The sequence below is a fragment of the Podarcis cretensis genome (assembly GCF_951804945.1).
Source record: "Podarcis cretensis genome assembly, chromosome: 7".
Classification (NCBI taxonomy): Eukaryota; Metazoa; Chordata; class Lepidosauria; order Squamata; family Lacertidae; genus Podarcis; species Podarcis cretensis.
Genome location: NC_137176.1, coordinates 25,439,753 through 25,454,591, shown reverse-complemented (window position 1 = coordinate 25,454,591; position 14,839 = coordinate 25,439,753). Strand labels below are relative to the sequence as shown.

At 42.0% G+C, this 14,839-nt stretch overlaps 2 protein-coding genes across 2 annotated transcripts in view; one reads left to right on the top strand and one right to left on the bottom strand.

Annotated features, from left to right (window-relative positions):
* LOC307219522 (uncharacterized protein) overlaps positions 1–12,897 on the bottom strand; it is a 40,515-nt gene extending 27,618 nt beyond the window's left edge. The window contains exons 1-9 of the mRNA XM_079982782.1: positions 12,848–12,897; positions 8,371–8,550; positions 7,036–7,149; positions 6,360–6,602; positions 5,601–5,735; positions 5,266–5,383; positions 4,005–4,147; positions 3,611–3,778; positions 1,930–2,328 (exon numbers count right to left, since the gene is read on the bottom strand). Coding sequence (XP_079838908.1) covers positions 1,930–2,328; positions 3,611–3,778; positions 4,005–4,147; positions 5,266–5,383; positions 5,601–5,735; positions 6,360–6,602; positions 7,036–7,149; positions 8,371–8,538 — 1,488 coding nt within the window. The 5' untranslated portion in view covers positions 8,539–8,550; positions 12,848–12,897. The remainder of the gene's footprint in view (positions 1–1,929; positions 2,329–3,610; positions 3,779–4,004; positions 4,148–5,265; positions 5,384–5,600; positions 5,736–6,359; positions 6,603–7,035; positions 7,150–8,370; positions 8,551–12,847) is intronic.
* WRNIP1 (WRN helicase interacting protein 1) overlaps positions 1–14,839 on the top strand; it is a 181,373-nt gene that overhangs the window by 138,362 nt on the left and 28,172 nt on the right. The window lies entirely within an intron of this gene.

Genomic DNA, 14,839 nt, shown 5'->3' with positions numbered 1-14,839 from the left:
AACACGTATGGAGTTAGGCAAGGTTTCAAGCTGCAAAACTAAGCAACTAGCAAGGTTTCCTAAGAGCCGAACTGAAAAGAGGGGAAGAGGAGGGATACAGTTTTCATTGGCGTGTTGTGGTTTCATCTCCCTCTTCTACCCCATCCTCCTTTCAGGCGCGACTTAGCTGAAAAGTGGCAAGTCTCGTCTCCAGTACCAACCTGCCATTTGGATCCACCATTTTGTTTCAATTCCCGCCAGACATGAAACATTCTGCATTCCTGATGGTGTAGTAAAATTAATTTTATTTGCTATATTACACATTCTGTTATATTACACATTCTGTTATATATGTACACACACACATTGCAATATGGGGGGAAATGACAAGCGATTGCCACGCTCAATATAAATTACAACCCTACATTTATGGTATTTAATGCAACATTTATACATGAATGCAATGCAATAAATTTTCTTCTTCTTTGTACACCTTTAGGCGCAAGGTGAAAACATTCCTCTTCAACCAGGTGTTTAACTGATTAATATCCCATAACATGGGTGGATCTACACGGGGGGGGGGGGGGGATGCTATAAATAAGTCAGAAATTAGATAGTTGTAACAAAAGGGGAGGGAAACTATGGAAAATCATGTGTAAAAATTTCCTGCTTTCTGGCATCACCTGGTGTTGCATGTTTATAGAGCATTCAAATTGTTGTTTCTTTACTAATGTAGCCGAGTCCTAAGTTAAATATGTTTTTAGGAAACGGAGGTTATTGTTTTGTTTTTGTTTTTATTATATACCTTGTCTCACGGGTGCCAACTTGAATAAAATATTGGGGGGGGGGGAGGTAAGCCCTGCCCCACATTATCACATGATGTATCACATGCACACCATTTGAATGGCAATGCTCTTTAACTTGGGGGGCAGCCCCCTCAAATATTTTATTGGGGGGCTGAAGACCCCTCAACCCCAATGAGTTGGCTCCTATGTGTTGTGTTCTTTTATCTTGTATTTTTATGCTATGAACCGCCCTAAGATCTTCAGATGAAAGGTGGTATACAAATTTAATAAAATAAATTTAAAAACATATATATAATTACTAGGGTGCAGGCCCACTGACAGCCACAGACTGGTTTTTATTTTTCTCCCATCAGCAAGTCTATTGTTGAAAAGGATTGCATCAACACCCTGTGTATACCAAACAATGCAATTTAGAAAGAGACATAGCAAAAAAACCAAGAACCCTAGAGACTGCTTTACGCATGGTTTGAGAGTGAGTTGACTTCTTGCTGAGCACATGTCAGCTGTGGCTGTATGCACTCCCCCTGCAAGCATAAAGGAAAGACAGGCGAGAACACCATATTTAGACATAGCCTTGGAAAACGGTGCCTCTGTTGTGCCACATTCCTGCTGCCGTAAGATCCTTCCTGTTTGCTAAGAGAAAGCTGAAATACTTTAATTCCCCCCTCCCAAAAAAATTATTAGTTTTCTCTTATAACACATAGACAAAAACACAAAAGGAAAACATTCCATTTGACACAACATAAAAACTTAACAACAATAATAAAAACCCATAAAATAAAAGAAGATTTTTTCCTTCTTATTCCCTGGTGTATTCACATTGCTAAAAGACTTCCTCGACACCCTCCAATCTGGATTTCATCATATTACATATTTAGCAGTTCCCAATTTCATATTTATAACATCAGTATCTTCTTTCATTACAAACTTCTTAACCTCTCTTCCAATTGTCATCCATAATAATCTTTATTATTAATCTTTTTCTATCCCTTAGCCTAATCTGTTACTTCTAGGGATTTCCTAATTAGCTTATATTACAGTATCTCACTAAACATTCTTTAAATTTCTTCCAGTCTTGTTGTGTTTCCTCCTCTTTCTGGTCGCGGATTCTTCCAGTCATGTCGAAAGCTGAAATACTTTAAGGGCAACAGAATCTGCCCCAGAAGCAGATGCTTTTGGTTTTATTATGCCGGATGAAAAAGAGGAAAGGGTGGTCAGCTGCAAACAAAGTCGCACCCCCTGTACTTCGCCCATCTATAGTAGCACCTGTCGAAGCAGCAGCCTCTGTGCCCTCTTCGTTAATGTCAACAAAGCACTTGTGGAAAACTTGGGACAAAATCAGCTTGCTTTTTTCAGACATTCCGGTGAAATTGGCTTGGCCTACAGTGAAGGCATCTGTTATCCCCATGCTGGTCAAATCTGCCTTTAACTCATAGTGATCTTCTAACTGGGTCCTAGGAAGATACACATTTGCTTCAATTTCTTCCATTTCTTCTGGGCTGGTCCACTTGGATAAGGCTTCATAAGTCAATTTATTTTCTAGCTGCAGACACAAAGAAAATCAAATGATCAGTAAGTTGGAAAAGTTATCCAGGTTTGCTAAATTAAATGTACAACTGTGTTTGAATGTTGTTTTGGGGAATATACACTATACTGATTGATGAACAGCAAAACACTGCAAGTATTATTATTTTTTGAAGTCCAAGCTAGTTTACAGATCCCTTCAGCTATGATGCAATGCATTCTTCTAGCACTGAGTGCAATGTCAAAGGTTTTCAACAGTCAACACAGTATATCACAAGATGAAAAATACGTGTCTGCAAAAAAAGAGAGGTGAAATGGAACAGAATTTTCATCTACAAATATCTAGGGGGTTATTAAAGCAGGATATGACTAATTTAGATGAGAGGCTAACACTTGAACAAGCCCAACTGAATACAGTGGTATCTCAGTTTTCGAACATAATCCTTTCCGGAAGACCGTTCGAGTTCCGAAATGTCTGAAAACCGAAAACTGAAGGAGTGTCTCCATCCCCATTGTTCAGCCTGGACACTGAGGTCTATCTTCAAGGGCCTTCTGGCGGTTCCCTCATTGCGAGAAGCAAAGCTACAGGGAACCAGGCAGAGGCCCTTCTCGGTAGTGGCGCCCGCCCTTTGGAACGCCCTCCCATCAGATGTCAAGGAAATAAACAACTATCTGACTTTTAGAAGACATCTGAAGGCAGCCCTGTTTAGGGAAATTTTTCATGTGTCCCTGATGTCTCTCCCAAATCTTCCAGCATTCTGATTCATTGGATCCCCCAGGTTCAAGTAATACGGGTGGAGGTTTCCCTTTCAACTTTCTCCACACTACACTGGCTGCCAAAATGATTACACAAAATCTGTATTCTTGGACCAAACACACAAACGTCTGTTGAGAATCAGCATGCAACATCCATATCCACCCATCACCTTTAGATGTGTAGAAATGTTCCTTGAATGTTATGAAAACACATTCATTTGCAAAACCTTCGGGAAGGCAAGCTTTTTCTTTCAATGTTCTTGGGTTTTAGATAACTAGAAATACATTTTCTCTTCTGACTTTTGTGTGATTCCCCACATGGCATGATGAATGAACCCATTTCCAACACATCAAGGGTCATTTTCAATCGAGACAAAGTTCCAAATCTATATCTTTCTATATCCTAAGCAATTCAGTCATTTTCCTACAAAATATGCCAAAAGAAGCACTGTCTACACACACAGTGAATAACGGGAATTAATATATATATATATATATATATATATATATATATATATATTCTAAATAGGACTACTTTTCTTTACCATTTCCAGGCCAGTGGTGTCATCAGTGATGTCATCAGGGAGGAGTATAAACATGCTGAGGTCATTGTTGACATATTGGAGCTCAAGAATCTGAGTCTTCACTTCTTTTATGTAGTTCCAATTGAAGTTACCGTGCTGGAACATCATCTTCACCGGCTTAGTTGTTCGCTGCAATGTGACAAATATGTTTTCGTGTCCATGAGCCTTAAACTTCATGGGGGAACCGGTGGGAAAATGCATTTTATATATGCTATTTGGAGAAGAGATCTCTCTCCCTTACATTACTTCACAGTGCAGAACAAGGTACATGATACCATCATAGGCATGGCAATGGACTATAGTAGCTTGAAGTGCCTTAATGCCTTTTTTCATTCAGCAGTATGAAATTATTTACCTTGCTAAGTCTGAAGGGCTGCTGTGTTGTGTCTTGTTTCTTAAATGGCTTTGCCCAGTTTCCTCTGAAGTACAGTGCATTTACCAAGATTAGCTGGGTAAGTGAATCGATAGACCCCTCATTCAACAGATTCTGTATTTTACCTTGTTTGGGAGAAGAAGTAGGAGAGAGAAAGAAGTCATCATATGTTTTGTCAGCTGTACACATCTGAAAAAGTGTACTTGTTTTTTTTAGATAACAAGAAATGTGACTTTACCTTAAAACTTTCTGTGGACTTGCCCCAACCTATCTTTCTAATGTTTAGCTAAATATACACATTTTTGCACAACATTTCCCACTACAAGAATGCATTTTCTATTTCACTAATATGTGTGTTTTTATGTACATATATTCATATTCGTACGTACTTGAATTGCTTTATTAATTACTAGTGGATATAGTTTTGTATTTGGCTTTATACTTGTAAACCACTTAGAAGCTTTTTTGGCAAGTGAATCAATAAATAATAACAATAATTACTCGGCTGGCGAACTGCCCTGCAAAATTCAGAGACGTGTGGCTTTTGAAGGATGGGTATTTTTGGTTCGCCTATTGTTTTGAGAAATGCAAATTTAAGTGGGTTTGTCTTTAAATTTGAACTGGAACAAGTTGTTTCTCCATCCCTAGTCACTGGAGATAGCTTTGAATGGGGATTAGACAGGTTTATGGAAGAAAAAGCTACCAGTGGCTTCTAGTCATGTTGACTATATACTAACTCCAGAATTAAAAAACCCAGCAAGAACACAAGTGGGAGAGTGCTGTTCTGCTGGATTATATGGGCTTCATGCTTCACAGCTGAGCAGCCCCAATCCCACTCTGACTCGCATGCAAGCAGGAGCGGGGTCAGGGATCTCTTAGCCGGGGAGGGGGAGCACTTGAACGGTGCCCCCATCCCGCCACTGGCTTATGCGAACCGGTGGCGGCTTGGTGGCTCTGTAAAACTGCTTGGCTGAGGCGAGGGCGGCAGAGTGCAATGGCAGTTTCACCAGTGGTATATTGCTGGTGAAACCGGCACTGCTCTTGAGTCCTTCTGCCTCTAGCTCCCGGCTAGTTTCTTTGTCCCCTGGGCGCTGGAGACAGAGGGACTCAAGAGCAGTTATGGTTTCACCAGCGATATACCACTGAGTGAAGTTTTCATCACAGTCTGTACCCACATACCGCTCCTGGGCGATATATCAATATATCATTCAGGCCTATAGCAGAGCAACCATTTTGAGCTCACCTTCTGTCTGGTGTTCAACCCAAGAATTGATCTCTTTTCTGACTTCTTCCGCAGCTTCTTGAAAGTTTACTGTTTGTGGCTCTGCGTTATAGTATTTCTTCATTGACAATATGAATTCCTTAAAGGTAAAAAAATACTCTTAAGGCATTGCAGCCATGCCAATGAGGGTGAAACAAAAGTTACAGGATACTAAGATACTACACTACAGGATACTACACCCATAGAAGCAAATTAAAACTATGAATACACTCCTATTGTTGTAATAGGCAGTTATTCCATGTTTTTATTAAATTATCAACTCTGATTCCAGGGTCACATCTACAGGCTCCACTCACTTTTTGGAGAGGCACCGATTTGTCTGCATATAGCTGGTTGACACTTCGAAGCAGAAAATGCTTTGTAGGTTTGCTGATTTCTTGACTAAGTTCCAGGAATCTTGAATGTATGTTGCTTGATGTTTCAGGAGGGGGCTTAAACAGAGAATTGCAACACTGATTAATCCCACATTCAGCCATTACCTCTTATTGCAGTTTGTTTTGTCCCCCCATTACCTCTCATTTATCCCCCTTAGGCCACACATTTATGTTAACCCGCATTGTCAACACATCTTGCCTCCTTTCCCCTTTCCCCTTCTTTTCCCGCGGTCAGAATTTGAAATTCACACTTCCCTGGATTTTGTTATGCACCTCTCCAACCAAAGAAATGTTCATAGCAGCAGTAAATTTGCCTAAAATGCAGATATTAGTAAAAAATAATATAAGATGCATTGGGTGAGGGGAAATTGCCTGCAAAAAAAGCACGTGAGAGGCAAAACTGCATCTAAAAATATGTATGTTATGAGAATGCTGATGAGGCAGACATGAAAATCTCAAACAGGTGCAGAAGTGTGGAGAACTTTATCAAAAATTGGAAAAAATTAGAAACCAAAATTGATAGATTCTCCTGTCTCCACAACACATGCAATAAGGAACCACTGCTGGAGTTGGGTGTTAACATGCAAACAGCTCCACTTGTGTGAAGGCTCTTAATATTTTCCTTGTTAGCTACAAGATGAAGCAAACAATTCTCCAAAGTTTGTTTGGGGAGGTTAATACCTTTGTAAGTTTCCACGTGGAACTGGGGTGTGGTTTGCGCCAGTTATTTCCCTTGGAATATATCCCAGAAAAGCATACCCAGATACCCATATCTAGGTTTCTCCATGACAAGATACATCCGGAGAGACTTAAGCATGCCCAAGTCATATTCATTGCAATGGATGTAAATGGGAATATATGCTTAAGTTCCACTGTTCTTTTATTGCAGCTTATATTTCTGTTGACTCTAAGACATCCAGATTTCTGTCAAGTAACAAAGCAGTGTTGTTAAAAGAGACTATGGCTGCTTCCCTATGCACACTTAGCTGGGAGTAATTTCTTACAATCTTGCTTGCCAGTAAGCACCCATCTATTCATGCTGCATGTAACTCAATTGCCAATGAATGTACATTGCATGGTATTTTTAAAGGGAGGGGAGATGTGTCATGGTTGCTCTGTCACGTAACAGTGATAACTATTCTCTCTGTGCTTGTCCACGTACTTGATGGTTTAAAGTGTTGGTTTTTTTGAAAGCCAAAACTTTGTATCAACTAGGACATTCTTTCCAAATTGCCAAGTGAACTAGGACAAAGTAGGCTGGAAAAGAAGCTAACACCAAAGTCTGTTTTAAAAAACAAACAAAAACCTGGCCTGCATACATTCGTCTGAGATGAACTTTGGTTTTTCCAAAAATTACCTTCCAAATAGCAATGCAGGGGTTATTCAACAGCTTCTCCATTTTGGAGTACACGCGTGGGTGTCTCATAGCATGGACAGCCTCACTTCTCCCAGATTTGTTGAAGTGAAGCACCTGCAATTTAAAACAAACCCAATAAAAACATAAGCAATAAGAAGTTGTTACGTGAGGCGTATAAAGTCATGTGCTTACAACTGCACTCATTAACCGTGGTTTGTAAGTTGATTTATAAACGTTAGTTGATGTTCACCTCCCAAAAGCTAAAGATGTCTCAGCTTTATTTATCTCCAATTGTCTCCTTTTTCCAAATTAAGCTGTTCACATTTCTGTATTGGTTTGCATTTTTAAACACAGGGTTCGCCTGAAAATTCCCCAGAATTTTTGTGTGAAATTTCTTCCAGTATACCCATTCTTGTATGCAATTTTGCCGAATATACACATTTTTGTAAAGCAATTTTCTTAATATAAAGAATATTTCTGTATTGTTTTCACTAATATATGCATTTTAAAGCAGACCTTAACCTAGAATGTGCATTTCTGTAAACACTACAGTTTAATTAGTTGACCACAAAATTCAGATGAGTGCAAATTTTAAAGGATCATTGTGTTCTCGTATTGGCTCTCGCATTACTCTGGAAAGTTGAAATGGATACATTTGCCTGTACATGCAAACTGAATCTAATTTCTCCCTAGCTTCAAATGTTAACTACGGCTTAGCAATCTGTGCAAAGCAGGACAATGAAATTCCAGGCACATTGCTGGTAGGATTTACAAGCTCCAGAAACTATGCAAGCAGATTGAGTTAGACCTCTGGTCTTGAGAGTACATAGAGAAAATGACATTACACCCTGGGGACCAGGAGCAAGGTTGAGCAGCTATTTCTCTTGTGTGTAATTTATATATACCACTTCACCCCATATGAACCAGCCCATTTCCTACAGTCTTAATCTGTGCACTCCACATGAGAAAAGTGTGGAAGGTGACCACATGAGAACAGGTCTTTTCGGTGGTGGCCCCCATCTATGAAATGGGAGATCTACCTGGTGCCATCTCTGTCAGTTTTTAGGCACTGGGCTAAGATTTTTCTGTTTACCCAGGCCTTTGCTTAATGGAGGTGCCCATATTTTTTAGAGGGGTGGGTAGGACTTGCTTCTTATCCATTCATTGCACAATGGGTCACCTGATGTCATTGTGAGATCAAGTGGACGACAGGTGGAGATAATCTCACCCACTGTCAAACTTGACCCAAACTTATCTACAGAGATAAGACTCTAGCTCATTGGCCACACCCAGTTCCCTAACCCTGATTTAAGTTATTAATAGCACAAAGCTTACCTCTGCTATTTGCTCTGCAGTATGGCCTTTAGCTCCAAGGTACAGTGTGGCCATAACAGACGAGATGCTCCATGGTGAGAATAGGATGTTTTTGTTGCTTTGAGCCTTGCACACGTGTTTGAAAAAATCAATGGCAAAACCACCATTGGCTGTACTCAGTTCCTCCATTGCTATTTAAACCTAGTTACAGAGAGAGAGAGAATAAGCTTTAAAACTGTTTACATGTTCACCAGGGACTGTTGTGCATGCCTCTTTCCTACTGAAGAAATTCTGGAAGCTTTTGATGATCAGGCAACTGGCCTGAAAGATAAGCAATCCGGAAAAAGCCATCAGTCATTAGGACCACAGAAACTGTCTTCCTGCCTGTCTTGCGTTAGTTTTGTAGCAGTAGATACTAGTAATGTGGTTTGAAGTCTTTCTTGTGCCAAAAGTCTTTCATTATGGCACATTGATCCTGACTTGAGAAATTAAAAAGACCATGCTTTCGGTTTAGGAGAGTCGCAAATAGTTCATTTGTCTGTTCAGTTCTTAATTACATCATATATGTGGATGCAACTTGAACAATGCACACCAGATGTTCCTGCACATTTTGTCAAGGGCTGTTGCCACATGACTTGGTGACGGACTGCTTACACAAGCAAGTGCTAGCAATATAGAACCCCTCTAGCACAGTATTATGTACTCTATGCTGGCAGTGGCTCTCCAGAATTTTAACCTTACCTGGATATGCAGATATTTCCTGGACATATCTGGAATATTGCAGTTGGAAGCAGTGTCCAGGCAGAAATTGCAAAAATGTCCTGGAAAATCCTAACGTATGGCAACCCATGTCGGGAGTATCATTTTTGCCACTTTTCCTTAAAAATAGGTCCTAAATACCTTCTTCTGCAAAGTCTCCAAAATAGCTCAACAACTTTGCTTAAAAATGCAAACATAATAAGCTCAACAATTCCCGCCTCCCCAAAAAAGGAGCTCAACAATTTATCTGTCTGGATTTTCACTGTTTGAAATATGGCAACCCTATCATGACCTTAGCAATATTCCATCTTGGTGAGAAAAATATACATTGGCTAGAAAGTTCATATTCTCTCTGCAAGAAAAGATGGACCAGTGTTTCAAAAACTTTTAAAACCTTTTAAGTTCTTTTCCTGCATAATAAATGAAAGCTCATGCCATTATTATTCTCAGTCATCTCCCTGAACAACTGGGTACACATTCTCCTTTCAGTGATGGCCCTTCCCTTTCCTCAGTCAAGTCAGGTTTCAAGGTAGGACCATGCTTTCCAGACAGTGGTGATGTTTCTGGAGTTCCTCTGGGCCTGCCAGCTTAGTCCCACATTCTGTTCTCACAGTAGACAGCCAGGTGCCTATGGGAAGCCCACAAGCAGAACCTATAACAATCTCTGGCAAGCAAGCAGCCTAATAAGCAGTAATGATTCTTCGTCAGTTTTATGCAAGTTTATTTACAAGAAAAACACACATTCAGAGCATGGCCTCCTGGGTGCTCTCATTAACAGTAGTTGCTCAGTCTGACTCACCATCTCTCTCCCAACAACAACAACAACAACAAGAGTTTGGATTTGATATCCCGCTTTATCACTACCCGAAGGAGTCTCAAAGCGACTAATATTCTCCTTTCCCTTCCTCCCCCACAGCAAACACTCTGTGAGGTGAGTGAGGCTGAGAGACTTCAGAGAAGTGTGACTGGCCCAAGGTCACCCAGCAGCTGCATGTGGAGGAGCAGAGATGTGAACCTGGTTCACCAGATTACGAGACTACCTCTCTTAACCACTACACCACACTGGCTCACAGGAAGAATGCCAAAACCCCTTCTCCTCCTTCCCTTACGTCGTTCTCTGAGCTTCTTCTGCCTCCTAGTATGGGGACTGAAAGGCTGGTCTGTCTCCTCCTCACTCCCAGAAGACACAGCCTCAGACTCTGGCTTATCTGCTAGTTGCCTGGCAACGCTCAGGCCGACATCCAACTCTTCCTCTCCTTGGTAGCTAGTAGCTTCTTCCCTGGGGATGAGGAGGGCCGGGCTGTCCTCTCTAAACTCTTACAGACAGCTCTCCTCTGCAGAGTCGGCCCCTTGCTCGCTTAGCTCAATTTCTGAGGCTGACATCTTGATGTTGTGCTCGGGGGGGGGGGGCTATGTTCCTGACAGCACCTGAGTGCAACAGCACTCCTCCGATTCCCACAACTAGTGTACAGATGCAGACTGCCTTAGACAATGGGGTCAGAAGAAGGCCATCACGACTAGAATGATGGGGTTACTCACCATGTGTGTTTCTCTGATTGTGAGGCAGGGTATGCAATTGTGCCACAGGGTTAGGAAATCACAGCAGTGGCAGACCTTGGGGTCTCAAATTTCGGCGGCACCCTGTACAATGCCAAAATCTAGCACCTGCCTGCCTCTCGCCTTCCGTTATGCACCATAGTTGTGGCGCCTGCTGCAGTGCCCTTGAGACTGCACCCAGTTTGACCGAACCAGTCGTGCTCCCCTAAATCCGCCTCTGACCATAGCCCACAGGAAACTGTATCCTGTTCTTTGTATGAATATGTCAAGCAAAGAATTGCTTACCACATACTTCCTGTTAACGCAAGATAGCATTTCCTAGGTTTAATCATCTTGGGACACATGTCTTCTTGAACCTAGCACTTTTGTAAATATCAGGCGGCTTGCCACTGTTCCTTCCTTGACAAACACTTAACTCAGGCACACCAGAGAAGTTGTCCCAAGCTCTCAGCAGAATTTGCCCTGGAGAACTTTGGGCTGGGCCGCTTTGGGAGAAGTGTTGCCATCCATAGTGCTTGGCTGATTCCTTTGTTTCACGGCTTATCTATCCATTTGAAGCATCTCGTTCTTGTCCTGTCAGGTCTAGTTTTGCCTCTCACGCTCCTTATAGTTTTCTAACAACAGGTCTTGCCATTCACAGTTCAGTTCCACCCAACTAAGCTAGCTAGCTATGTACTGTATTGCACTCTGCCCAACCTTTCACAGGTTACGTCTTGTAAGATGGTTGTGGGAATAGCCCCTGTTATAGGCTAATGGCATGAAGGAGGCCCACATGCAGTTGGCCCTGCTTCTGAGGTTGTATGAGGTTTAGGGTGTGGCTCAGTGGTAGAGCATCTGCTTTGCATGGAGGAGGACACAGGTTCAATCCCCACAATCTCCAGGCAGGGCTAGGAAAAGCTCCTGATAGTTCCATCAGTCAAGCATGAGGCTCTTAATCTCAGAGTCGTGGGTTTGAGTCCCACGTAGGCAAAATATTCCTGCATGGAAGGGGGTTGGACTAGATGATACTTGTGGTCCCTTCCAACTCTGCAATTATATGATTTCTGCCCTGAAACCCTTGAGAGCTGCTGCAAAACTGGCAATACTGACTCACACACTTTCCTAGATGACCCCCTCACCCTGAACCCCAACATCCAGGGGGTTGGACTAGATGACCCTTAGGTGCCTTCCAACTCTTATGATTCTATGATCCATGTGTGGACCTCTGAGTGGGGGAAGCCTATGCACCTAGATCTCTCTGTGAGTTCATTTCTTCAGGACTCTGTGCTCAGAGGCTTTATAACCCCAAAGTTCTGAGGTATCCATGAAACCTTATCTAGAACAAAATGAAACACCATCCACACACAAAAGATAAGTACTAGCAGGCTTGGCAAAAAATAACCCAGCTTGCAAAAGTGCAAAGCTTATTTAGTGGAAATCCCTACAGGTGTAAGAATCCCAAAACATCTCAATGGGGACTGAGATTGCTTGGTGGGCATGGAATATTCACTATCTGTGAGGAGAACCAGGTGAGAGGCAGAAGGAAGAAAAGTATGGAGGAAGGCATGACTGGAGAAGTCAGTGAGTACATTGTGCTGAAGGTCCCAACTGTATAATATATTTTCTATTTTCTCTTTCTAAAGGCAGGTTACCTTTGGCTTGCTGCCTTTTTCTGACTGAAAATGGACCATACACCCTCTACTTAATAATAATAATAATAATAATAATAATAATAATAATAATTTATTTATACTCCACCCATCTGGCTGGCTTTCCCCAGCCACTCTGGGTGGCTTCCACCGAATATTAAAAAGGCTCATGGAGGGAAAGTTCGCCATCTCTCTGTGCCATTGGTTCGCTTGTCAAATCACTCTTACCGTCAATAACTTTCTCCTAATATTAACACCACTTAACTCTCCCCTGCTGTAATGTAATCTCATTAGATCTAGTCCTGCCTTCTAAGTCATATTCATCTCTAATAGTTCACATTTTGATGTGGTTTTTATGAAAGTTCCCTGTTGAACTGCCGCAATCTTAAGCATATTTACTTGGGAGTAAGTCCCTTTGAACACTGTGGGATTTACTTCCGGATAAATATGCACCAGATTCGATTGTAAACTCTGTCTCTGACGCAGATTGATCTTAAGACATGCATAAACCTCAGCAAAAACAGAGAAAAGATGAGAATTGTAGTTTTACATACCTCGTTTAATCCAGCTGTTAAAGCAGGCACTCTCTTCACTCAAGTATAAATCTAAGTGCAAGTCAGGCTGATTATATAGGATTTCTCACCACTCCCAGTGAAACTTTCCTCAGTAGGTGTGATGCAATATACATTTGTCCTAAGGCTGTGATCCTATGGAATGATTGAAGCATCTTAGGCAAGAGTCGGTGACCTTAAAAAAAAGAAGCAAGCATGACATCACTGTCATAGAAATATCAGTGTTTTCCTGCTGCTATGCTGTGGGGCTGATACACAATGTATCACCGGGTCTTTGAGCAAGAGCTTTCAAAGCAGTTTTTCCCCTCTGTGAAATGTGGAAAATCTCTTGAATTTGTCACCTATTAAATATTGAGATGGCAGTCCTCAAATACACATGGATATGTCGATACATGCAACAAATATGAACATTTCTCACAGGTCATTGTTGTTTAGTCATTCAGTCGTGTCCGACTCTTCGTGACCCCATGGACCAGAGCACGCCAGGCACTCCTGTCTCCCACTGCCTCCCGCAGTTTAGTCAAACTCATGTTCGTAGCTTCGACAACACTGTCTAACCATCTCGTCCTCTGTCGTCCCCTTCTTCTTGTGCCCTCCATCTTTTCCAACATCAGGGTCTTTTCCAGGGAGTCTTCTCTTCTCATGAGGTGGCCAAAGTATTGGAGCCTCAGCTTCACGATCTGTCCTTCCAGTGAGCACTCAGAGCTGATTTCCTTCAGAATGGATAGGCTTGATCTTCTTGCAGTCTGTGAGACTCTCAAGAGTCTCCTCCAGCACCATACAGTGGTACCTCAGGTTACATGCACTTCAGGTTCCATACGCTTCAGGTTACAGACTCCGCTAACCCAGAAATAGTACCTCGGGTTAAGAACTTTGCTTCAGGATGAGAATAGAAATTGTGCAGCGGCAGCAGGAGGCTCCATTAGCTAATGTGGTGCTTCAGGTTAAGAACCGTTTCAGGTTAAGAACAGACCTGCAGAACGAATTAAGTTCTTAACCCGAGGTACCACTGTAATTCAAAAGCATCAATTCTTCGGCAATCAGCCTTCTTTATGATCTTATGCTCACATAAAAAAGAAAACTGAAAATAAATCAGACATACTAAAGAGAGAAATCCATGGACTGAGTGGGACATGTTTTGAAGGCTAGTCAGTAGCAGGCAGTTTGATGGGATGGTGGCGCTCACCTGACCTCCCAACAGGTGAGTCTCTGCATCTTCATGGGGAGGGGAGGGGCAAAGCTGGTACAGCTGTAGCATTGGGCTGTCTCTGTCAGTGTGTTTGTTCTGTGCTGGCCTCCTCGCCACCTACCACCTCCCTTTCCTGCTTCCCCTCTCCCAGGAAACAGAAATCACCTCCTGCTGAGAAGCTAGCTTAGCAGCTCTACCCTACCTGACTTCTGATATAAATCCTGCAGAGGTAAGCCCCCCAAATATCCATTCAACAGAGGTGCCAAGTTGCCCCCAAGATTGAGGGGGCCCATTGCACATCACACACATGGTGCGCATGGGATGGAGGAGGCGGAGCGCTCTGGAGGACCTGTGACATGTGTTATGCATAGCACCCATGACGTCGTGTACATGATGCACTCTGGGCTGCCTCAAGATTGAGGGGGTCCAGAAAGATGTTAAATTATTTTTGTATGCCACAACAGCCGCCCGAATATTACTTGCTAAAAATTGGAAGACACAAGAACTACCAACAGTGGAAGATTGGCAGGTGAAGATGATGGACTTTTAGGAGCTAGCTGACCTGACTGGAAGAATCCGCGACCAGAAAGAAGAGGAGTTTCAAGAGGACTGGAGGAAATTCAAGGACTATTTGAATAAATATTGTAATATAAAAAATTAGAAATTACTTGAAAGAAACAAATAGGCCTAGGATTAAATTAAGTTATAATTAAATAAATGGGATTTAGAATGTTAAGAAAAGTGAATAAAATGGATTATAATTGGAAATTGTTTTGGTTTAATAA